We start from the raw sequence: 24,586 nt of genomic DNA, 5'->3' as shown, positions 1-24,586 counted from the left end.
TGAGAGCCTGCCCCTGACTCACAGAGGTGGCCACTTTGGAGGCTGTCTCCTAGAAGATTGCTGAGCAGGAATGGTTACTGGCAAGTGTGGGCTTGGGGTCTCAAAGTCTGTAGCAAATCCAGCCCCCAATCCCTCAGTAAAACCTGGTCGGTTCAGTAAGGAGTAGGATGAGATAAAAAACTTCCTCTGCCCTCCATCAACAGATTTCCTTCAAATCCAACCTCAAAAGAGAATCAGCTGTACTGTACTGCCAGATTCTAATGTCCAAACATTAGCCCTTCTTATTGAATAATGCTTGGCGCTCATTAGGGTCAGATTGTGTAAGAGTTTGCAATATGGACCCACGTTTACTCGTTATCAGGCTGTTCAAGCTAATTTTAAAGGAAAGCTAAATTTTGCTGAACTGAGATGTGAATTGTCAAAAATGGTCTGGAAAGAACTACTTAAATCAGAACATTAGGATGCATTTGAGGAGGAGAGAATGAGGGTTCAGAGCAAACATGTTCTCGCACAGGTAAAGAGTAGGTCTTCCAAACCTGGAGGCCCCTGATTATCAAAGTGCACGGAGATTAGAATAAGGCAAAAAAAGAAACATACTGAATCTGTCAATAGCTGATAGGAATAATGAAAAGGCAGGGGTGATATTAAAAATGAAATTAGGAAAACAGCGAGAGGATTTTAAAAATTGTTAAGTAAAATAGAATAAAATACATAAAGAACAAGAGGAAAGTAAAGAATAGAGACAATGAAAGACTAAAAGAGAAAATATTTTAGCATCATTGAAGTAGATGTGTCACCAGACCTGAATGAAATGTATGCCAGGTTCCTGAGAGGATCAAGGGATGAAATATCAGTGGTGCTGGCCATCATTTTCTGATCCACTCTGGTAGCAGGCCTGGTGCCGGACAACTAACTGAAAGGCCTGAATGTTGTCCTAAATTTGTCTGCAAGCCTCATTAAAATAAATTCGGTGAGTGTGGTGATTGTTCCTTTGAGATTCCATCTGCAAAGTAAGGGTCTCATGCTCTGGGGAACCAGTCAGGGAGCAGGTGGGGGAATTATCCTGGTGAGCTCAGGTTTCTGTTCCAGAAGCTTCTCAGGAGCTGACACATGAGGCTGCAAGCCTTTGTATTATAGTTATATGTAAATAAATATTGCAGTTGTTATTTACCTAACTGGTGAATCAGAATTATGACAGTGAACTGTAGGCATCTTGAGGCAACCTGTGGTCTGAATCCTCCAACTTTTGGACACACAAATCAGCCTGCAGTTAAGTCTGAGGGTCAAGAAAAAATGGGACAAGACCTACAGCCAGTACCCCTGCCTGGGACAAGTTCTCCCACTGTTATCCACCATCCCAGGGGGTGAAGCTGCTATCTGCCATCTGTGAATGTGTTAGCAAGCAGCTTGCCGCTGTACCAACAGGAATGCCTGGAGTAACAGCTGCAGCAAGCCCTGTAACTGGTTCTGCCCAATCCAAGGCCTTTGGTCAAATTGGTACAGAATTATTGGGGTGGGTTGGTTTATAAGAGCTGGTTACAGTTTAGACAACATCCAAGTTGTGATCTACTGTAGGCATCAGTAAAACATTAAAGGAAGGGCTGCATGTTTGGAGCAGAATTGAGGGAGCTTTGTCGTACAAATGGTGGTGATACAATCTACCACAGAGTGCTTGATGTTGAAACTGGATTCGTAAAGCAGCCCATTCCCTCATTTTCATCTGCATCAGCATAACATTTACGAGCAAAAATAGCTTTAAAAAGAGATTTTAAAAATATATATTAACAGAAAATACTGGAGAAATACAGCATGCTGATTGGTAACTGAAAAGAGAGAAGATGGGTTAATTTTTAGATGCACTTCTGCTTTCGTGACAGGATGGTTCAATGTTAACCTCTTTATTTCTCTTTTCAGAAGATGATCAATCTCCTTATTTCTAGTATTTTTGGTTTTAATTTTAGTTCAGTGTGAATGTTCCATATTGAGGCAGCCTTTTCTGCACCTGGCCTTCTCTAAGTTGTCTCCAGTTTGAAGGGTTTATGTATCTTCCTCTGAAAATAGGACCAAGAGTACAACAACTTTCATAGCCCCCACCTTTAACGTAATGAAACATCTCATAATGCTTCACATTATAAAAAAGTTTGACACTGAATCACGTAAGGAGATGTTAGGTCAGATGACCAAAAGCTTGGACAAAAAAGTAGGTTGTAAGGAATGCCTTAAAAGGAAGGAAACAACTCCTATCTAGGCGGGTAGATAAGGGCAGGAATTTCAGAGTTCAAAGCCTTGGTGGAGAGATTCAAATCAAGAAAATTCAAGAGGTCAGAATTAGATAAGCGCAAATATCTATCTTCGAGGACTGTGGGTCTGGGGGAGATGTATACAATCTGTCTCAGTATAGAGGAGGCTAGCTTCCACATTATGGGAGGGTGGGGGGGGGGGCGGTGCATTTGACAGCGTCAGGAGGAAGAACTCTGGCAGATCTGTTTCCTCCCTCGTTCATGGTGTGAGACCAGATGCTACTCTCCTCGTCTCCAGCTGAGTTCAGAGCTCAGCAAAGGGCAGCAATTGAATTGGGATTTTTCTGTATTGTATTATATCAAATCACATGGTGCATTTAACCCAGTAGGACCCCCGAAGAGCTGGTTTTGGGCTTTATTTAATGTTTGTCAAACACCAATAATTGCAACATTGTGACAAAAGGGATGAAGCAGTTTTTTTATATAGGCAATACAATTTGGAATAGGAGATGGGTCCATCTAACCTTCAACAAGGAGGCTGGAACAATGCACAACAGAGCCTTCCCTGTAACCACCACCCATTAATTCTGTAATCAATGGACAGAAGACACAATTGTAGTGGGGTGATCTTGGGATATATTTTCTGATAGAAGCCATTCGCAGTATTGTCTTGCTAGTGAGAAATCTTACCTGTCCAAAAACATCGCATAGAGTAGGCCTAATTTCACATTATCAATGGGCCAGTTGCGTTACCGATAGCACAAAGTCAAAATGTTACCTGTTATTTTGTGTACTTTTAAAAACATATTGCAATGGTAGGAAAGTGTATCACATTTCCATCCCCCTGGGGCGATGTACCACCGTATAGTGTTGGTGAGCCCAGAATTAAACAGATTATTTTAAAAAAAAATCCAACATGCCTGCCAGCAATGCAGAGAAAAAGGACATGGATATATCGAAATGAAAATCTTCTTTTAATTCCAGTGGAATACATTAAACTCTTTGTATTTGGAATATGGTTTCCTAGCCAGGTGCAGCCCATCTCCCACTCACCTGTGGCTGTTACAGCTCCATACATTTCCCTGTCTGTGTTCCAGAAATCTTGAGGAAGTAATTTTAACGTAAACCGTCTGGCGGAAAGCTGACAAGATGAGACTATCGTGGTTTTTAAATAAACCTTGTCCAACTTTACAATCCACTCCCTTCGAGGGAGGAAGCAGGGGGAGGAGAGAGGAGGAAGAGGACGGGGAGAGAGGAGGAAGAGGACAGGGAGAGATGGGGAGAGGATGGGGGGGGAAATGATGATAATGAGAAGGGGGAGCAAAGTGAATGACATAGAATGCACAATGCAGAAACAGGCCATTCGACCCAGCTGTTCTATGCCAGTGTTTATGATCCGCACAAGCCTCCTCCCATCTTACTTTATCTAACCTCTTCTAGAAGTCCTTGAAGGGGAGCAGCGAGGATGACTAAACATGCAGAATGAGAGAGCGAGGAGGGTGAAGGAGAGCTAGAGAGGGAAAAGAAGGCAGGATGATGAGAAACGGCAAGGATTTAAAAAAATGGAAATTAAGAAAAAGCAATTGGGGAAAAGAAGTAAAGGCAATTAAAAAAAACACAAAAGGACAAAACTTTCATCCTCCCAAAAAAGGTGTTATTTACTTTTCACCACTTCTCGAGCTGGACATTTTCTCCTTCTAAGAATGGTTTTTAAGAGTTTATCCAGTGGCAGTCCCACTCTAGAAGCAGTTATTGCATTAAGAACATAATTAGTCTCTCAAATGGACTGAATTGTGGGAAATCACAAGCATTGACTTGCAGCCCAACAGTCTGAGGTACAGTATGATGTAGCACCCATCGCTGGACTTTGATCAGGACACAGCTTCGGAGGAGGATGGTCACGGAGATAAAGCTAGTCAGTAACACTGTTAGAACACATTCAAGTTTTGATTAGAGTGTTTTCTTAATTAGATTTATTTTTGTATAATTCGACTCACCATTATAACACTGACACCCGCAGTACTGTTGCTCTGCTTTGCTACTGGATTAAAGTGCTTTCTCAATTTGCCAGTGACTGCTACTTGCATGTCTCGCTCTTGTGCCATATCATCCTGCAGGAAGGAAGCAGCAAACAGATCAAGTCACCCAAGAGTTTCAGGTGTGTGCATGCTGATTGCGGCTAATCAGGTTTTGTTGTACAGATAACATAGAATCTGACAGTACAGAAGGAGGCCATTGGCCCTGCTGTGCCAATGTTGATTGCTTAAAACACAAGAATTAGGAGCAGGAGTAGGCTGCCCTCGGGACTGCCATTCTCAGCTCGCCAAGTGTGCCGCTTTTCGGATGACGCACAAGGAATGGTGTGGTTGGACTCCTCTTTTTCAATCCTCGCCACCTCTGACTGGATCAGAAGCTTGGTGCAGTAACTGAGGGGGTCCATCGCTCCTTTGGGAGGGTGGTTTTGGGCAGGGAGGGGGGTTGGTTGGTGGTGCGAGTTTAAAAGCGGGTGAGGAAAGCTAAGCCGAGAGCACACTTGTGATTTCCGGGGTTTGAGGTGCTGTGTAAAGTTGTCATTCCTGAGCACCATGCCTAACCTCTGACCTCAGCAGGGGGAAGTGGGAGTTTGAACTATGGACACTGCTCCCTGGGGTCGGTGCAGAGCAGACATCGTGACTGGTTGAACCAGTGAACACTTTTTTTTCTGAAATGTGCAACTCGAGCAGAAACACTGGAGAGAGGCAGAGATATTTCCGATTAATTCCCCAGGTCTGTTCAATAACATTTTCAAAAATGCGGAACAGAACAACTCACCAACCTTGCAGCAACACACGCACAGCTGTGACTCTTATACAGGTTAGAAATACTTCACCATCCTTTTGCAGTTTGCCATATTCGGGTCCCGTGTCACTCGACAGAATTTGCCTGTTGGCCACCTCCTCCCACCCCCACCCTGGGCAGGTGGGTTCCGCACTGCACTGATAAACTCCAGGGAGGGGGAAGGGTGCGAGGAATCCCTCGGGAGGGTGATGCTGAATGGAAACGGTGGAACTATCCAGTGCCAATCTTCCCGAAACTCAGGTGACAGTCGAAACGATGGGTGGCACAGTGGTTAGCACTGCTGCTTTACAGCGCCAGGAACCCGGGTTCGATTCCCGGCTTGGGTGACTGTGCGGAGTCTGCACGTTCCCCCCGTGTCTGTGTGGGTTTCCTCTGGATGCTCCAGTTTCCTCCCACAGTCCGAAAGACGTGCTGGTTAGGTGGATTGGCCATGCTAAATTGCCCCTTAGTGTCGGGGATTAGCAGGGTAAATACATGGGGTTATGGGATAGGTGGATTGGCCATGCTAAATTGCCCCTTAGTGTCGGGGATTAGCAGGGTAAATACATAGGGTTATGGGATAGGGCCTGGGTGGGATTGTGGTTGGTGCAGACTTGATGGGCCGAATGGCCTCCTTCTGCACTGTAGGGATTCTATGAAACACTTTTTTTTTAATTAGGCCATTCAACTCCTCGAGCCTGGTCCACCACTCAGTAAGATCACGGTTGATCTGACGGTGGCCACAACTCCACTTACCTGTTTGCTCCCATAACTCTGGACTCCCTTTTAGATCAAAAATCTGTCCAACTCAGCCTTGATTATATTCATTTACCCAGCCTTCATTGCTCTCTGAGGAAGAGGATTTCAAGACCAAGGAGCCTCTGAGTGAAACCATTTCTCTTCATCTCCTTTAAATTCCCCTAGTTCCAGACTCCCCCATGAGGCGAAACATTCTCTCAGCATCTATCCTGTCAATCTGGCATCATCGGTGTGGGTCTTAACTGAAGTTGTCGTTGTTTGGACCTTCCATATATACAAAGCACTCTGGTAGGGTAAGCTTTCTTCATGGCTTTTCTTCACTCTGGTCTTTTGTCCAGTCCTGTTGCCGTTTGTTTCCTTGTTGTCCTGTCCTTGCAGTTATTTTACTTGTTGCTTTTTCAGTCGCTGGGCCTACTCAGTAGTTTTTAACCACTGTCACCATAGAAATTTAGAAAATAGGAGCATGATTATGCCATTCAGCTCTCTGAATCTGCTCGGCCATTCAGCACCATCGAGGATGATCCTCTATCTCACTGTCATACTCTTGTACTCTCCCATGCCCCTTGATGTCCTTGGAGTCTACAAATTTATATATTTACTTCTCAACTCCCCCACGATCATCCTCAACATCGGTGCCCCAGAAGGCTGCGCCCTCAGCCCCTTACTATACTCCTGATACACCTATGACTGTGTGGCCAAATTCACCTCCAACTCGATTTTCAAGTTTGCTGATGACACCACCATAGTGGGTTGGATCTCAAACAATGATGAGACGTAGTACAGGAAAGAGATAGGAGCCGGAATCTTACCGGCACATCCGCCCCAATTCCGGGGGCATTCTCCGTTGACCTTGGGTGAAACTATACGAGCCTCGGGCAGGCGTGCCAGTAAAATTCCCGGCTTGGGTCACTGTCTGTGTGGAGTTTGCGCATTCTCCTCGTGTCTGTGTGGGTTTCCTCCCACAGTCCAAAGATGTGTGGGTTAGGTTGATTGGCCATGCTAAAATTGCCCCTTAGTGTCCTGAGATGCGTAGGTTAGAGAGATTAGCGGGTAAATATGTAGGGATATGGGGGTAGAGCCTGGGTGGGATTGTGGTCGGTGTAGACTCGATGGGCCAGATGGCCTCTTTCTGCACTGTAGGGATTCTATGATTCTAACATCTAACCAGAGCATGTCATTTTGTAGTTATCCACTTCTCACACCTTCAATTCCTTTACCTTCCAGAAGTTCCTACCATTGAGACAAAGGTCACAATGTCACCAAGGAGTGTCCAGTGGTGCTGCAGCAGGATGCTGCTATTTACCACCTCATTGACTTTTGTAAGCCTGGTATACTCCGAATGTTGTGCCCATTTCCATTCCCTTGATCATGTTTCTGATATTTCCTCCCGCCACAACAGTTGCCAGTTTCAACATCTTGTTTAAAATAAACAAGCTTAATAGGAAACTGTAATTCAAATTTTGAACTCAGCCATTCAATGCTGCAGTTGCAGTCACTGTTCATAGTCCATATTACTCAGTGCATTTGGTGCAGCCTAGTCAAACATTTATATTTCTCATGGTATTATCCTGATACTCACAGCCACCCAGGGATGAGTCAGAACTTTCTCTGCTGTGTACCGTGCCTCAATGTTCACCTGCAACATTCGCCTAATCAATTCCTGCAACAAAATGACAGCACTGAAGCCAGAGACATTGACAGTGAGACGAAACATGTCCAAATAACCATTTGGAGCTTCTGAATCATTTTACTGGTTAATGTTGCCTTACAGAAACAGTAACATATGTTACAATGTACAACGCAAAAAACAAACCATTCGGCATAACCATGTTTGCTCCATTCAAGCCTTTTCACATCTAACCCTTCTCCCACAAATGCTTACCTAGTTTCTGTTTACATATACTATTTGTCTCAACTACCCCGTGGTAAAGGAGATTTCTCTGGGTAAAGAAACTCCGAATTCTTCATCCGATCTCTTAAGTGATTATTTTATATTAAAGGTCACTAGTTTGCTCTTAAACACAAGCAATGGTATTGTTTCTTGTCTACTTTATCAACACCTTTAAAAAGGTCTTTATTCGGTCACCCTTCAGCTTTCTCTTTTCCTGATGGGTAAACCTCGCATTTCTGGGCTCAGTCTTGAAAATCTTTTCTGCACCCTTTTTAATGCCTCTATAGCTTTTGTATAACATGACAACCAGGATTGCATGCAGCACTCCAAGTGTGTTTTTATATTTGTATCAATCAGCCACTGAATTCAGTAATCGGCAACACTCAAGCCAGATGAGACTGAATGAAGGTGCACTGTGCAAGAAAGTGACTAGTCTGCTCTCTAAATTGTAAACAGAAACATTAAAAACCATCAGCACATTAAATAACGGTTCCACTGTTGAGAAGTGGCCGTAGCATTTGGCTTTACTGGACGAGGGAATGAAACAAAAAGTTCAATCGATTAGCAGCTAGACTAAGAGACACAGAGCATTGATTCAACTCATTTTTAAACATCTCAATTTATCAACACATTCTAAATTTGCACAACTGCTTGTGTGAAGAAGTAATCTTTCTGATTTGTTTTAATTGTCTTGATTGAATTTTGACATTATATCCCATGTTGTGGATTCTTCTATCTAGCTATGACTCCCTCTGGTAGTGAAGATGCTGAAATGTTCTCTGATTATACTGAGCAGACCTCATGCGGCATTGCAAACAGATTGAATCTACAAATAAATTTCAATCTTTTGATAAGATTTGTGTGTGCAGCTGTAAAAATAAAGGATTCCAACAGACCAACAATTATAACCTGCATTTAGAAAGCACACCTAACATAGTAAAAGCACTTTTCACAGGAGAAGTATCAGAGAATATTGATTCTGAGCCTCAAAAAGAGAGATTAAGACAGGAAATAACAGATTGCTTAAAGATGTAATGCTAAAGGAAGTTACATAGAGGAGGAAAGAGGGATGGAGGTGGAGAGGTTTAGGGGTGGAATCCGAGAGCTTAGGACCTTGGCAGCCAAAAGGTCCAAATATCATTGGTGGAGTGATGAAAATAAGGGATACATAAAAGGCCATAATTGGAGGATTGCAGCGATCACGGGGGTGGCAGGCTAATTACAGGGTTAAATACAAACCTAGTTTCAGAGGTAGGAAGATCAACACCATTAAGGGCTTCTAAAGCAAGACTGAGGATTTCAAAATTGATGAGTTGCCATACCAGGAGTCAATGGAGGATAAGTGAGCTCACCATTCATGGATGAATTGGATACGGTATGTGAGGATATGGACAGCAGAGTTCTGGCTGATCTCAAGTTTAAAGAGAGTATGAGGTAGGAGGCTGGCCGGGACAGCATCGGAGTAGTCAAGTCTAATGATAACAGAAGCAGCTTGAGAGTTTTGACAGCAGATGTGCAGAGAAAGGCAGAGGTGCAGACAGGTGGTATTTTTGAGGAGGAATAGGCTATCTTTTTACTACAAAGGTCTAGGGTTAGAAGCTCGGCTAATGTAAAATAGGACAGCAAGGTTGGAAACTGGTTGGTTCAGCCTCAGAGAGGTATGCAGTCAGAGAGTAGCCTGAGAAATGCTTGCAGTCAATGGCTGAACAACTGAGTTTGTGGAGGTGACTGGTCTTTATCTCCCCCATTAACAACCCCAATCTCCCCCATTAACATCCCCAATCCCCCCGGTGACATCCCCAATCTCCCCCGGTAACATCCCCAATCTCCCCCATTAACATCCCCAATCTCCCCCATTAACATCCCCAATCTCCCCCATTAACATCCCCAATCTCCCCCAATAACATCCCCAATCTCCCCCATTAACATCCCCAATCTCCCCCGGTAACATCCCCAATCTCCCCCGGTAACATCCCCAATCTTCCCCAGTAACACTCAAATCCCTGCTCAACTTTTCTTCTCCATTCAGTCTCCTTGCTTTCTTTTCCGTTCACATTGGAAGCCTACTTCCCTTCCACCTTCAGTTCACTCATCAATGTTATTTCCTTCCCTTGAGATCTGTTTCTCTTCTTCCCTCTTCCATCACTTTATCCTTGATCACATTCTCTAACTGCCATCCCCAACCCCTCTACAAAGAACAAAGAAAATTACAGCACAGAAACAGGCCCTTCGGCCCTCCAAGCCTGCACCGACCATGCTGCCCGAGTTAACTAAAACCCCCTACCCTTCCGGGGACCATATCCTTCTATTCCCATCTCATTCATGTACTTGTCAAGACGCCCCTTAAAAGTCACTACCGTATCCGCTTCCAGTACCTCCCCCGGCAATGAGTTCCAGGTACCTACTACTCTCTGTGTAAAATATCTGCCTTTAAACCTTGCCCCTTGCACCTTAAACCTGTGCCCCCTAGTAATTGACTCTTCCACCCTGGGAAAACGCTTCTGACTATCCAATCTTGGTATCGGAGTCTGCTGCATTGTGTGGATGCCTAAAATTTATCATCTCACGAAGTTTTCACGTGTGTAGCACACTTCCAACATTTGGAGAAGCATATGGAATCATAGGTTACAGCACAGGAGGAGGCCATCAGGCCTTTTGTATCCCTGCTGCTTCTCATTCAGCTAGTCCCTCTCCCTTGCACTTTCCCTGTAGCCCGGAAATGTTTTCTCTTCCGGGGTGTATCCAATTCTCTCTTCAAAACCATAACTGAATCCACCTCCACCACTATCCCAGACAGTGCATTCCAGACCATGAACACCTATTGCATAAAAACATTTTTCCTCATGTCACCATTGGTTACATTTGTACGTACAAAATATTAGGCCATTCAGCCCTTTGAGCCTGCTGCACCATTCAATAAGAATTGGCTGATCTGTTTATGTTTTGTGTTCCACCTTCCCATATGCCCCAATAATTTTTGATTCCCTTGTCTAACAAGAATCTGTCTACCTGTACCTTAGCGACTGACCCTACTTCCACTGCCTTCTGAGGCAGAGAGTTCCAAAGTTGCATGACCCTCAAAGTAAAAAGAAAATCGCCTCGTCTCTGTCCTATAAAGGGCGCCCCCTCATTTCAAAACAGTGCCTCATAGCTCTGGACTCACCCACAAGAGGAGTCAAGACTAGTTGGGATTTCTATACTTCGATCAAATCACCCCTTACTCTTCAAAATACCAGTGGAAACAAGCCCAGCCTGTCCTACCTATCCTCATAAGACAGCTTGCTTATTTTAGCTATCAATCAAATAAACCTCCTCTAAACCACATTTACATCCTTCCTTAAATAAGGACATAAGATAAAGGAGCTAAGAAGCTGCAGCCTCTGCTGTGGTGGAAAGCCATGATGTGATCTCACCAATGCCCAGTATAACTGAAGCATAACATTCTTACTTTTACGTTCAATTCCTCTTGTAATTAAGGGAAGTATTCCATGAACCTTCTTAATTACATGCTGTATCTGCATGCACGAGATCATCAGGATCCCTCTGCACCTCAAAATCTTGCAGTTGTTCCTCATTTAAGTAATACTCTGCTATTTTATTCTTCCTGCCAAAGTGAATAACTTCACATTTTCCTACATTATATTTCGTCTCCCAGATTTCTGCCCTCTCACTCAACTATATCCGTCTGCAACCTCCTTATATATTTTTCACATATCTCTTTGTCATTTGCAAACTTAGCTACCTTGAGTTTTGTCCAATTGTCCAGCTATGACCTCTTTCATGATCAATTCTAACACCTTCCCCACGACAGATGTGCAGGGTAGGTGGATTGGCCATGCTAAATTGCCCCTTAATGTCCCAAGATGTGGAGGTTAGGGGGATTAGTGAGATAAATGTGTGGGGTTACAGGGATAGGGTGGTGGGTCTGGGAAGATGGTCTTTTGGAGAATTGGTGCAGACTCAATGGACCAAATGGCCTCTTTAGGAAAGTTAGGGAAAGTTCAGGAAAGTTAGGGAAATAAATGATGGAGGAGCAGTTGAGAACTCCTTTACAGGTAATCAAGTCTTTACAGATGCAGACAATGTGAGTGGAGCTTCAAGATACACGACAACGCAGAATCACCCAGCAGAAACTAATAGCCAAGTTCCGCACGCATGAGGACGGCCTCAACCGGGATCTTGGGTTTATGTCACACTACGTGTAACCTCCGCCATTTGGCCTGGGCTTGCAAAATCCTACTAACTGTCCTGGCTTGAGACAATTCACACCACATTAATCTGTCATTATCCCTCTCTCTACTCGCATTGTCTGCTCCTGTAAAGACTTGATTACCTGTAAAGACTCACATTCCAACCATCATCTTGCAATTGAGTCTGTGTCTATATATGCCCTGTTTGTGAACCCAACTCTCTACTCACCTGATGAAGGAGCAGTGCTCCGAAAGCTCGTGCTACCAAATAAACCTGTTGGACTTTAACCTGGTATTGTGAGACTTCTACATGTGAAATACAGACTGTGGTCATGTTTGGGCAGAATTCTATTTCATGGTAAACAGTAAATGTGTTTTATTTAGGAGCTAAAATGATGTGAATCATTACTCAGCATTGTAGGTAACTGCATAAATATAAATAAAAGGTTGAACATGTTGAGAAAAAGTAAGTCACTGAATCAGATTTTTTGCTCGGTGTAAACATTGTTGCAATGAGGTAACTGTAATAACCTCAAACTGATGAATTAGAGCTCACATCTTCATGAAAATATGTTTGTCCATTTTTGTTTTTGCAGGACAGTAAGAAAAGCCAAAAGAATCTTGTCTTGTTTTTGGTACAGTAATATGTGCAGGTGACACAATAGTCTAGTTTGACGCAATTCGCATTGCTCCAACACGTCTTTCAATATACACAGGTAAATGTTTGCCAAACAGTTCTTTATCAAAGGTTAGAATCCTGTTGTAATTCTAAGAGGTTAGGAATAGAATCCTGTACATACTTTAGCAGAACCACTGATGCTGTCCCAGTAAGGTGAGGGAAACTCCAGTCGGCCAACAAGAATCTGATCAAACAGGTCCTCCTGGACGTTGTTCTCACTGTAGGAAAACAAAAGTAGGATTGTTAGAATAGAATTTGGAAATGACTTGGAATGAATCCAGTAATTCAGTTAATTTTCCATTTCTGGGTTCTGAAACTTCAATAAATACTGGAAAATAATTGTTTACAGGTAATAGGCTCCTGGAAAGAGAGAAATGTTTCAAACAAAATGTGCCTATGGACTGGCATCAGGGCTCCTATCCTGCAAACAAATCAGTTCTGATAGTTGTACAGAAATGTCAGTTTGTGCACTGAATACAGCATTCATATATATAATGGGTGTAGCTGATGGAAGGGTACAATCTCAATGTGCATGTTAAATGCATTGGCCTGCATTTTGTGGTGTGAATAATGGTGAGGCTATCAGTGCTCACCATTATTAAGCAGTAATTTGGACAGCAACTTGCAGCATCTGCATGTGTGCAGTTCAAAGTCACTGTCCAATTTTTCCTGCCCCTCCACAAGCTTCACTACTCTGAAACATTACCGAGCGGCTCGGCATCCAAATGCATGAAATATGTGACATTGTGGTACTTACCCACTGGATCCATGACACACACCACAGAAAGTTAGGGCTTGTCCATTTAGATGATTTTTTAACAGCATGGTATATTTTAATTTTCTTTATTCTTTCGTGGGATGTGGGTCTCACTCTCAAGGCCAGGTTTGTTGCCCATCCCTAGTTGCTCTTAAGCCGAGAAGTTTCTAAGGCCATTTCAGAGGGCAGTTAAAAGTCAACCTTATTGCTGTCGGCCTGAAGTTACAGGTAGGCCAGACCAAGTAAGATTTCCTTCCTAAAAGGGCTAGTGAACCAGATGGGTTTTTATGACAATTGAAGTAGTTTCATGGCACCATTACTGAGATGAGTTTTATATTCTAGGGCATGAACTCTCCCCTTGGTGTACCCCTGAATTTGGTGTGTCAGGAAGTGAGTCTAAAATCCACTTCTGGCCAAGATCGCATTGTTAACCCAATATTACGTTGGGTAGCCACTTAAGACTCGCCCACTGTGAAGCATATCTATGGGTTGGGCTAGCATTGAGTGAAAGTGGGACCATGTCAAGTGTTGGGTCCAATGTGGACCCTGTGGGGGTGGGGAATTAAAAAGAGGAGGCAACTCCCTGAAGCTTCCAGGGGTTGTGGGGGAGGCTGAGGGAGCTGTCTGCAAACATTATAATAACTTTCCTGCTGTCCAGCAATGGAATCAGCACCTGGTGCTCAGGGAAAGCAGGTGGGCAAGACGGGTGGGCACTCTGTGCCCTGTTTCTCCACTAAGTGCCTGGGAGTCCTGATGAAGGTGGTGCCAGGTGGCACATTCTAATGCCCAGGAATGACAAGAGAAGGCTGCTCCACATGACCAAACAGACCTGGTCAGGAGTTGCCACCCAGGTCAATGGGCACAATGTGGTGTGCCGCACATGGCTTCAGTGCCTCAAAAGGTTCAATGATCTTCTGGGGGCGGCAAAGATAAGTGCAGAGAATGTACCTGTGCAGAGACATGTAGTCAGGTGCCCATTCCTCTGTGCACTCAGGGGTCTGAGTGTGTATGCCAATTGGCACTGAAGCCTACCTGCCAAGGGTGGAATTTCAGCACAATTGGCCTCAGTGCATTGGAGGGTGAGATGTGCAACAGTGAAATGGCCGCGTAATGCCCAGGTTGGGGAGAGCTTGAATGGATCTTCAGAGAGATGGAGCACTAATAAGGTTTTCAGTTGTTCCCTGCCAGGATAAGACAAGTCACAAACGTGACAAAGCTCCACAGAACTGGTGGAGGAATCTCAAACCTGATTGTGCTAATGAAGCATGAAAGTGATAGACTAGAGCTGAAGTGCCACCAGCCAGCTCGCTATTCTGGTCGTGGTGAGGCAGGGGTCTTGGATGATGGCAAGAATGCGGGTCCAGATGCATGTGGGTTGGGTATGGGAAACATTAAGGGGTCCTCTCATCAGAAAGTGAACTGTCACAGCCAGAGTGCCCACTGAAACTTCAAAGCAGGTGGCACCATTCAGCATATCTCCATTGCCTCCTCAGCCTGCCCAGCATGCATTAACACTATGATGGTTGAATTTACTTGAGCATTCCTTCAGCAGAGGTGCCATCCACAGGAACTGTAGGGAACCCCGGAAGCACCCAGGAAGACATCGCTCCTGAACCAGTCACACACCCCTCTTAGAACCTGGCACCAATTCAGATACTCATATGTCAGTGGGCATTAGGTTGTCGGCTCCGCAGGTAGTGCCCAGTGGTGAGGGCACAGCACACTCGTGTGAGGAGCTGGCAGAGACAAAGAGGTCCCAGGGCACTGACATTTGGAACACTGTTGGAGACCAGATCCTCGCCGAGCCTGAGGCAGATGACAAGCATCTGAAGACTTCCATCAGGTGGCAGATGCTTTATATCCAGGGGATGTGTGGGGAGATATGGCAGAGATCTGTGAGGGTGTGCGTGCCATGACCTGTGGAGTTTGCACATTCTCCCTGTGTCTGCGTGGGTGTCTGCGTGCACTGCGTGGGTTTCCTCCGGGTGCTCCGGTTTCCTCCCACAGTCCAAAGATGTGTGTGTTAGGTTGATTGGCCAGGTTTAAAAAATTGCCCCTTAGAGTCCTGGGATGCGTAGGTTAGAGGGATTAGTGGGTAAAATATGTGGGGGTAGGGCCTGGGTGGGATTGTGGTCGGTGCAGACTCGATGGGCCGAATGGCCTCCTTCTGCACTGTAGGGATTCTATGATTCTATGATTCTGCCTTGGCAGGTAGGCTTCAGTGCCAATTGGCATACACACTCATAAGTGTTAATATAAACACCGCCAGAAATTCTTGGTGTAAACATATTGAATGGTGAATTCCATTCGTTTGCCACCGGAGGAAACCCACGCAGACACAGGGAGAATGTGCAAACTCCACACAGCTGGGATTCGAACCCAGGTCCCTGGCGCTCTGAGGCCATTGATCCTGAGCAGCGAGCTCCATTGCTCCATTGATAGAGAGGCAGCTCCAGGAACAGAAAGTTTAAGTTTTGTCACAGTAGGCTTACATTAACACTGCAATGAAGTTGCTGTGAAAATCCCCTAGTCACCACACTCAGGAGCCTGTTTGGATACACTGAGGGAGAATTTAGCATGGCCAATGCACCTAACCAGCACATCTTTTGGACTGTGGGAGGAAACCAGAGCACCTGGAGGAAACCCATGCAGACAAGGGGAGAAAGTGCAGATTCTGCACAGACAGTGACCCAAGACAGGAATCGATGCTGGGAATCAAACCTGGGTCCCAGGCACTGTGAGGCAGCAGTGCTAAACACTGTGCCGGGTGGTGCTCAGTCCTGCAATCCAACACACTGGCTGTGACCTCTGTCAACTCTGTGGGCTCCTCTCTGGATGAGGCCCCCAGCTCCTCCACCCCTCTGCCAGTGGCTGCTGCATCTGATGATGCTGCAATGACTGAGGAATGTCCAGCCATGGGACTAGATGCTCCTTCCCAGCCAGAGTCAACTCAGGTACTTGAGTATAACCAGAGACAGAGGATAATTGCCAAGGTCAGCATGGCCACCAGAACAGCAAAGTCAAAGTCAGCAGATTGCCTCCAATGTCAATGGCAGGGGGAGAGGATGGAGTTTGGGGGGGGGGGGGGTCACCAAGACACAGCACCCGCAAATACAAGCTTTAGGCACCTTTGAGCACAGTAGCAACATAGAAACCCTACAGTGCAGGAGGCCATTCGACCCATTAAGTCTGCACCAACAACGATCCCACCTTGGCCTTACCCCCATGTAAACATGTAAAGGGTGACATTATTTGCATTCATTATTTGTGTTAGGGATGGAACATTTCTGTGTTCTTTACTTTAATTGGCTGAGTTGGCTGGATGATTTGAAGAGGTTCCAGATTCTGCACCGGCTTGTAGCTGTGTGGCGCTGGCATTCTGGGTTGGGCTCTCATTTGCAAAGGAGACAGTGCCATTGGCTCCAGTAAGCATCAATGACTTGGATGCCCAGCTGAAAGTTCGGTGGATCAAAGCATCCCTCATGCCCCTGCTCTCTGAATGTTCCTGTCATCCACTCAATGTCTTCATTCTGCTCATTCCTAGTCTCTTCCTCTGATCGATCACTGGAGTCATCCTCCCTGGCCTGTGAAGCAGTCTCATGTTCCTCAGCCTCCACTTGGTCCTCCCTTCCCAGAGACAGCTATGAACGATGGGGCGGCACGGTGGCACAGTGGTTTGCACTGCTGCCTCAGAGCGCCAGGGACCTGGGGGGTTCGAATCCCAGCTCAGGTCACTGTCTGTGTGGAGTTTGCACATTCTCCCTGTGTCTGCGTGGGTTTCCTCCGGGTGCTCCTGTTTCCTCAGACAGTCCAAAAGATGTGCTGGTTAGATGCATTGACCCGAATAGGTGCCGAAATGTGGCGACTAGGGGAATTTCACAGTAACTTCATTGCAGTGTTAATGTAAGGCTTACTTGTGACTAAAAATAAACTTTAACTTTACTTTAACAGCGTACGACAACTATGCATGCTTCAGGAAGAACTCTTTAATCAGATCAGTTGGAGAGACATCCCACTGGTCAACCTTGCCACGCAGGTCCCACATCCCCTGTAATGGGTGTTGCACTGCCTTAGGAGCTGATAACCATAAGTGTTAATATAAACACCGGCAGAAATTCTTGGTGTAAACATATTGAATGGTGAATTGCCACCGATCACAAAATCAGGCCCAAAGCTTTGTCAATGTTTAGTGCTGCGATTGACACCACAGGAGCTAATCAACACTGTAGTAATACAACAGCAACTGATGTGGCACTGATACCATCTTAAGAACAAGGTGAGTGCAGACCTGGCCACTCACATCACATGGGGTAGTTGAGAGCAGAGAACTGAGCTTCCCAAGAATACTTAAGGATTTCACAGCGGAATCATACAGACTAGAAGAATCTAAGCTTTGATCCCGAGTCTCTGCTGATCTTAGTCAGAGTGAAGACCAAGCACGACAGTTAACATCAACACCCCTGCAGGTTAAATACAGGAAAATGCCCCAGATCCTGCTCCTGGTCACTATCCAGCAGCCAAGCTAGCTTGTGGAAATGGACAATGGGCCTCTCAACAATCAAACCATGTCTAGCACAATGAAAGACGGTCATGGTTGTGGAGTTCAATCATCTCAGTCCCAGGACATCAGTGCAGGAATTTCTTAGGGTGGTCTCCCTGGGCCAGCCACCTTCAACTGCTTCATCAATGACTTTCCCCCCATCATAGTGTCAGAAGTGGGGATGTGTGCTGATGATTGTACAATGTTGAATACCATTTGTGACATTGAAGTAGTCTGTCCATATGCAACAAGACACCGACAACATTGAGACTTGGGCTTATAAGTGGAAAGTAACATCTGCACTACACAAGTGCCAGGCAATGACCATCTCCAACAAGAGAGAACCTAACCATCTCCCCTTGACATACAATGGCATTACCATTACTGAATGCTCAACCATCAACATCCTGAGGGGGTTATCATTGACCCGAAACTAGTCTGGCTATGAGCAGGTCAGAGGCTGGGAATTCTGTGGTGTGTGAGACTCGCTTCCTGACTCTTCAAAGCCTGTCCATCACCTACAAGGCACAAGTCAGGGGTGTGATGGAATACTTTCCACTTGCCTAGATAAGTGCAGCTCCAACAACACTGAAGAAGCTCAAAAACATCCAAAAGAAAGAAGCCCACTTGATCGGCACTACATCCATCACCTTCAAGATTCACTTCCTTCACCAAAAACACCGTGCCAGTGGTGTGTAACATCTAAAAGATACACTGTAGAAACTCATCAACTTCTTTCAACAGCACCTTCTAAACTCACAACCTGCTACTTAGAAGGACAAGGAGAGCAGATGCATGGGAACACCACCACCTGCAAGTTCCCCTCCAAACCACACATCATCCTGATTTGGAACCCTTTTCCTGGTTTTTCACTGTTGGTGGGTAAAAAATCCTGGAACAATAATCTGGAACTCACTCCCTAAATGCACTGTGGGGGCATCTACGCCAGATGGACTGCAGTGGTTCAAGAAGGCGGTTCACATTATCTTTTCAAGGGTAATTAGGGATGAGTAACAAATGCTCACCTGGGCTCTCATCCCATGAAAGAATAAAAGGTCCTTGAGCATATACTTTCCATTAACAACTGGCATATTTACAATGGTATTGAAGCTTTGCAAATGTGGTACTTAAGCAGAGGCTGGTGACATTGGAGCACTGTATTTCCACAGCCTTCAACTGTGTTGTTACACTTCCAGCTTTCCTTCTTAGAACCTGCGTAACATTGAAACTTTGGCAGCACCTGAAGTCAACATTCACCTCTGGTTTGCTTTTAGTGTATCATCAAATGCATGAGTATCATACTGCTGTCAATATAAAGCTGCTTATTCATACTGGGATTAGAGAGAGTCTTGAAATTCTTCACTGTGAGAAGTTTGAAGCAGGTTACCTGCGGAATGGAGGGAAGCCACACAGGAGAATGTACGTAATGACGCCTGCTGCCCAAATGTCGACTTTTAAGCCATACCTGTAAGAATATTAAGAACGGGAAAAGACAATCAAGTCCAACACAACCATTCCTCATCTATTGATCAACTTCATATACCAGCTTTCATTCCATTTCATTTTATCCCTTCTCTCCTCAGAAGTACATCTAGCTCTCTTCTAAGTCCATTTACACTGACTACATTAATCAACCTTCTTCATAAATAATTCCACAATTGTGTTGCGTTTTGGGTGGAAATGGGAGGTGGGGGCCAGAATGTCACCAGATTTCTTTTCTAGTTCTTGACTTCCTAATATTTCAATTGTGTGTCATGGTATTTGAACTCTTCATCAGAGCAATATACTTGCCTGGATAGGCTTTGTCAAATTCTTGCTTTAGTCTTGAATACTTCAATCATAGTTCAGTGGGAGATTGGTGGAAAGCCTGCAGAAACAGCTTGACTATTAATACTGGCTACTTCTTTATTTTGTATCACAGGAAAACGGCACGTCATGTTTTTCTGATGAAGCATTTTGGACTCCTTGGTAAGGGAATCAGTTTAATAGAGGTTGGCGAGCTGATGTATGGACATGTTATTAACACAAAACTTGTGTCAATTCAAGAGTGCTTAAAAAGGTTAAGAAACGGCAGTACATAAAACAAGGTTTGTGTTCACATGAAAAACGTCTGCTTGGAAAAATAATAGCGGCTTCTTCCTCCTGGTAATTGCATTTTAGCAAAACATACTGGTTCCCAAGAATGCCCAGTGGACGGGTGAGAAAAAACACCCACTCAGGACAGTTTCCTCCATTTGGACATCAATGAGTCCAATGAATAGTTATCATTGCAGAGAGATGAAGTTTCTATAATGGTCCATTGCAGTGAATTTAAGATGGTGACTACATAATAAGTCTTCGGACGCAGAAGTCCCTTCACCCAAATTCCCTTTATTTACAAACTCTAACAGCAGTACACAGAGTGCTAGCAGTCTCCCTCCGGGAGTGTCAGAGGAACTGACACTCCCAGTTAAGTACAAGGTAAAGACTCCCTGATTGGCCCATCAATTAGATCCTTAATCAGGGAGTTCATACTCCAATAGGTCAACCTCAATGGCCTGATTGAAGTCATTACAATTTAATTTCCTTCTTTCTGTTCCCCTCTTGATTTCCAAGTATCTTTGGGGCATTTAATAAATCTTCCACTGTGAAGACAGGCACAAGATATCTGTTCAACACCTCTGCCACTTTCTTGTTTTCTATTATCAAATCCCCAGACTCTCTCCCCAGAGGACCAACAATAATTTTAGTTACACTTTTCCTATTTAAATATTTGTAGAAACTATTACTATCTGTCTTATGTTACCAGCTATCTTTCTCTCATACTCTACTTTCTCTCTCAATTTTTTTAGTCATTGTTTGCCAGTTCTTAAAATTTGACCAATCTTCCAAATTACCAACAATTTTTACAGTATTTCAATTTGATGCTATCCTTAACTTCCTTATTCAGGCATGGGTGATAGATTGCATTGCATTACTGGGATGCAGGTAGGTGAGTATGGGGGGTGATAGAGGATGTGCTGCAAGTAAAGGCACGGGCTGCAGAATTTTGGATCTCAAGTTTACGGAGGGTAGAATGTGGGAGATGAGCCGGGATTGCATAAGAATAGTCAAGCTTAGTGGTAATGTCTGCATGGATGAGGATTTCATTAGCAGATGAGCTGAAACACAGGTGAAGGTGGCTGATGTTACAGAGTTCAAAATGGATGGTCTATTGAACAACTCCATATACCCACCTTGGCAGGAATATGAAGTTGGAAGCTCATTTTGGAATCAAAAGGGGCCTCCATGGTTGCGAAAAGACTGGGTTAATCTGAGACTGTTGCCAATAACAACTTTATGATTTTTTTAATGAAGTTTCTCCATTTGCATTTTACTTGCCTATTAATCTTTTCATATAAAGTTAAGTCTCGTTCGTAACTAATGTCATCATAATGATTACCAATCAACCTCTCTAACCCAGAAAGTGAACAATTCTAAGTGTGGATTATCATTCCTTCTGACTGAATTGTTTTAGGAGATATTAAAAGTGTAAATTTGAAAAAAAAAAAGTTCTCTTTCTCTATTTTTCACTTGTTTCATCCATTCATTAATTCTTTCCCTCCTTATTTCTCTTTATGTACCTGATTTGACATCGAGTTCACACACTCTAATTTGCCGGCCTTCTCAATCCTACTTCTATTTATTTCTACATCCTTCAATTATATCAGTTAAGGTGATATATTACTGCTCCCGTTATTCACTAAAGTCCCAGATACTTAGTTGCCTTTGCTGCACCATTAGCAGCTCACGCTTCCAGCAAAAACATGGGCAACAATTTTCAGAACAAGTCTAATCCCCTCCAGCAGCAGAATCTGACCAATATTTAAAAGCCTCAGGTCACCACTTACCCACTCTCTGCAATGATCTCTGGAGCCACATATGTTGGTGTGCCACACACTGTATACAAAGGCCCATCCACCACAGTGGCCAGGCCAAAGTCACCCAGTTTCAGGGACTTGGTGCCATCTACATATTCACATACCTATTGAAGAAGAAAAAAGTGCTGACTAATAAAACACACAATTAGGCACATGTGACATTTCTAGGTGAGTTTGCTTTGTTTTGGATAGCTATAATAATTAAATCATATCCATATTTTCCCCAAAATATTTTCAAACATAGTGATTACATAATTATTTTCTCTTGGCTATTTCAAAGTCCAACGTCACCTTAACTCTAATGCAGAAATTAAAGCGGTTACATTTTTGCCAAATTAAGATAGAAAGGATAAAAGAGGAAATTGTTACATTCCAACTTCTCACCAAAGGCTTTCTTCACGCTGAAGACAAAAGTCAACTCCTACAGGCAAGCACTGTTGCTTCCTATGATTCAGAGAGCAACTTAGCTTACAATTTGGAAAAAGATATTGTTTTTAGTGAACAATAGATTTGTTTATATATTGATTTTCAACTGCATGCCCACAACATGTTGAGTGACCGCAGATATATCTGCATCAGACTGATTTACCAAACCGATTTTTCAGAAATGGAAGATTTTATGTTAAACACAGTTCAGGGAGTGAGAATTGACATCCCACCCTAGGGGTTCATACCTTACCTGCATGTCCACTGCACAAAATTGCAACTAACTAGAACATACTTGTCCAACCTATTTGCTCAGGAGGCCACATTTGCATTGTTTTCCCTCACTCAAGAGGCCGGTGAGCAAATTTTGGAAAGATAATATTTGGTGCAGCAATAAAATGAATTTCAAAAAAAAAAGTTGAGGTTATTTAGAAATGAAACAATTGCTGAGCAAAAGTATAGCAATGTCATAGCATTCATCTTGTAAGTTAAAAATGACCAAGAGAGAGGGACAAGTATATGTCTGGCTCATTCCCAGTCTGAGTGCTTACTCACTCACCCTCATCCACTGTATGTGAGTTGGTGTGGGATGGTGAGAGTGAGTGACACACACACACACTCAGCACCATGCAATTCCTGACCCACTCAGACGCATGTCCTCAACTTCATCCTCCCTGGGCCTGCCTGAGGTCTGGCTGCAACACCCCCAGCACGTTGCAGTGGTTCCCTGTTGTACTTACCTGTTACTCTGAGCTCCCAACTCAGAAATCGAGAATTCAAATTCAAACAACTGTGTGTTGCTTGTCCAAACACAGGTTGGTTCCTCCCTGTGTTTCGAAAGTAATCACAGAATCCTTACAGTGCAGAAGGAGGCCTTTCGGCCCATTGAGCCTCCACCGACAACAATCCCATCCAGGTCCTATCCCCGTAACCCCACGCCTTTACCCTAATCCCCCTGACACTAAGGGGCAATTTACCGTGGCCAATCAACCTAACCCGCACATCTTTGGAATGTGGGAGGAAACCAGGGAAACCAGAGGAAACCCATGCAGACATGGGAAGGTGGTGCAAACTCCACAAAGACAGCGCCAGGGACCCAGGTTACTGTCTGTGTGGACTTTGCACTTTCTCCCCGTGTCTGCGTGGGTTTTCTCTGGGTGCTCTGGTTTCCTCCCACACTCCAAAGATGTGCGGGTTAGGTTAATTGGCTATGCTAAATTGACCCTAGTGTCAGGGGGATTATCTTTGACAAAGGGTCATCTGGACTCAAAACATCAGCTCTTTTCTCTCCTTAGATTTTCCAGCATTTTTTCTTTTGGATTCATGATCCTTCCATTACCCTTTACCCAGTCTGCAGTGTGTACAGAGCCAATAAACCCTATAGTAACAATGGCATGTGTGAAACTGGTTTAGAGAGCCCAGACTCTTTTAAACATACTTTGTGAAGGAATTTGTTTACATAGTGCAGAGAAGTGTTGATTTTGTTTGATTGACATCTCTACGAGCTTATTATGAGTAACTTTTCTGTGATCTCCCAAACCTACCAAGGAGGGGGTCTGCTGATTTGGATAGCTTGAATCAGGAAATTTCCACACTCAGTAAAGTAAATCAGGCTCTTTGCCTCATATTTCCAGCATCTGCAGCAATTTGCTTTAAATCCATAATGCCTTAGCTAAGATTTCCTTAACAGATTGTAAATTCAGCTAATTGCTTAGTGCCACTATTAAATGTCTCCGTATTTTGGTCAATGTTTCCCTCAGGCACTACATTTGTTAGCAATTAACAGCTTGGTTAGCGCCTTTCTGATGTGCTTTATGCATGGCCAGAGAAACAGGGCCTACATTCTAGCTTTCAATGGTAGAGCTGTTTAACATTCTTCAACCATAGTTTTAATCTACATGGTATATAGTACACTGTGAATACAAAAAGAAATTATGCTCAAACAATCTTTTTTGTCACAGTATTTAGTGTATGCTTTTTGCTTTAAATCAAATTGATTAAATGACTTAACCATCATTTGAGGAGGGCAAACAAAGCAAGGGAATACTCAATAAATGGAGGATATTGAGAGAGATATCAGAAGATGTGCGGCACTTTGGTACAGTGGTTAGCACTGCTGCTTCACAGCTCCAGGGATCCGGGTTCAATTCCAGCCTCAGGTCACTGTCTTTGTGGAGTTTGCATCTTCTTCCTGCGTCTGCGTGGGTTTCCTCCAGGTGCTCCAGATTTTTCCCACATTCCAAAGATGTGCGAGTTAGGTTGATTGGCCATGCTGAATTGACCGTTAGTGTCAGGGGACTTGGGTAAATACTTTGAGTTATGGGATAGGGCCTGGGTGGGATTGTTCTTGGTGCAGGCTCAATGGGCTGAAAGGCCTCCTCTGCACTG

The 24,586-nt window shown here is 44.1% G+C and overlaps 1 protein-coding gene across 5 annotated transcripts in view; it reads right to left on the bottom strand.

Moving 5' to 3' along the window:
• dclk2a (doublecortin-like kinase 2a) overlaps positions 1 to 24,586 on the bottom strand; it is a 330,122-nt gene that overhangs the window by 17,477 nt on the left and 288,059 nt on the right. For all 5 annotated transcript variants that reach the window (XM_078210403.1, XM_078210563.1, XM_078210647.1 and 2 more), the window contains 5 exons: positions 21,743 to 21,876; positions 19,261 to 19,338; positions 12,698 to 12,794; positions 7,396 to 7,476; positions 4,238 to 4,351 (listed from right to left, as the gene is read on the bottom strand). In XM_078210403.1, coding sequence (XP_078066529.1) covers positions 4,238 to 4,351; positions 7,396 to 7,476; positions 12,698 to 12,794; positions 19,261 to 19,338; positions 21,743 to 21,876 — 504 coding nt within the window. The remainder of the gene's footprint in view (positions 1 to 4,237; positions 4,352 to 7,395; positions 7,477 to 12,697; positions 12,795 to 19,260; positions 19,339 to 21,742; positions 21,877 to 24,586) is intronic.

This window comes from Mustelus asterias, chromosome 1, assembly GCF_964213995.1.
Source record: "Mustelus asterias chromosome 1, sMusAst1.hap1.1, whole genome shotgun sequence".
In the NCBI taxonomy this organism is placed as follows: Eukaryota; Metazoa; Chordata; class Chondrichthyes; order Carcharhiniformes; family Triakidae; genus Mustelus; species Mustelus asterias.
This window is presented reverse-complemented; position numbering and strand designations above follow the sequence as displayed.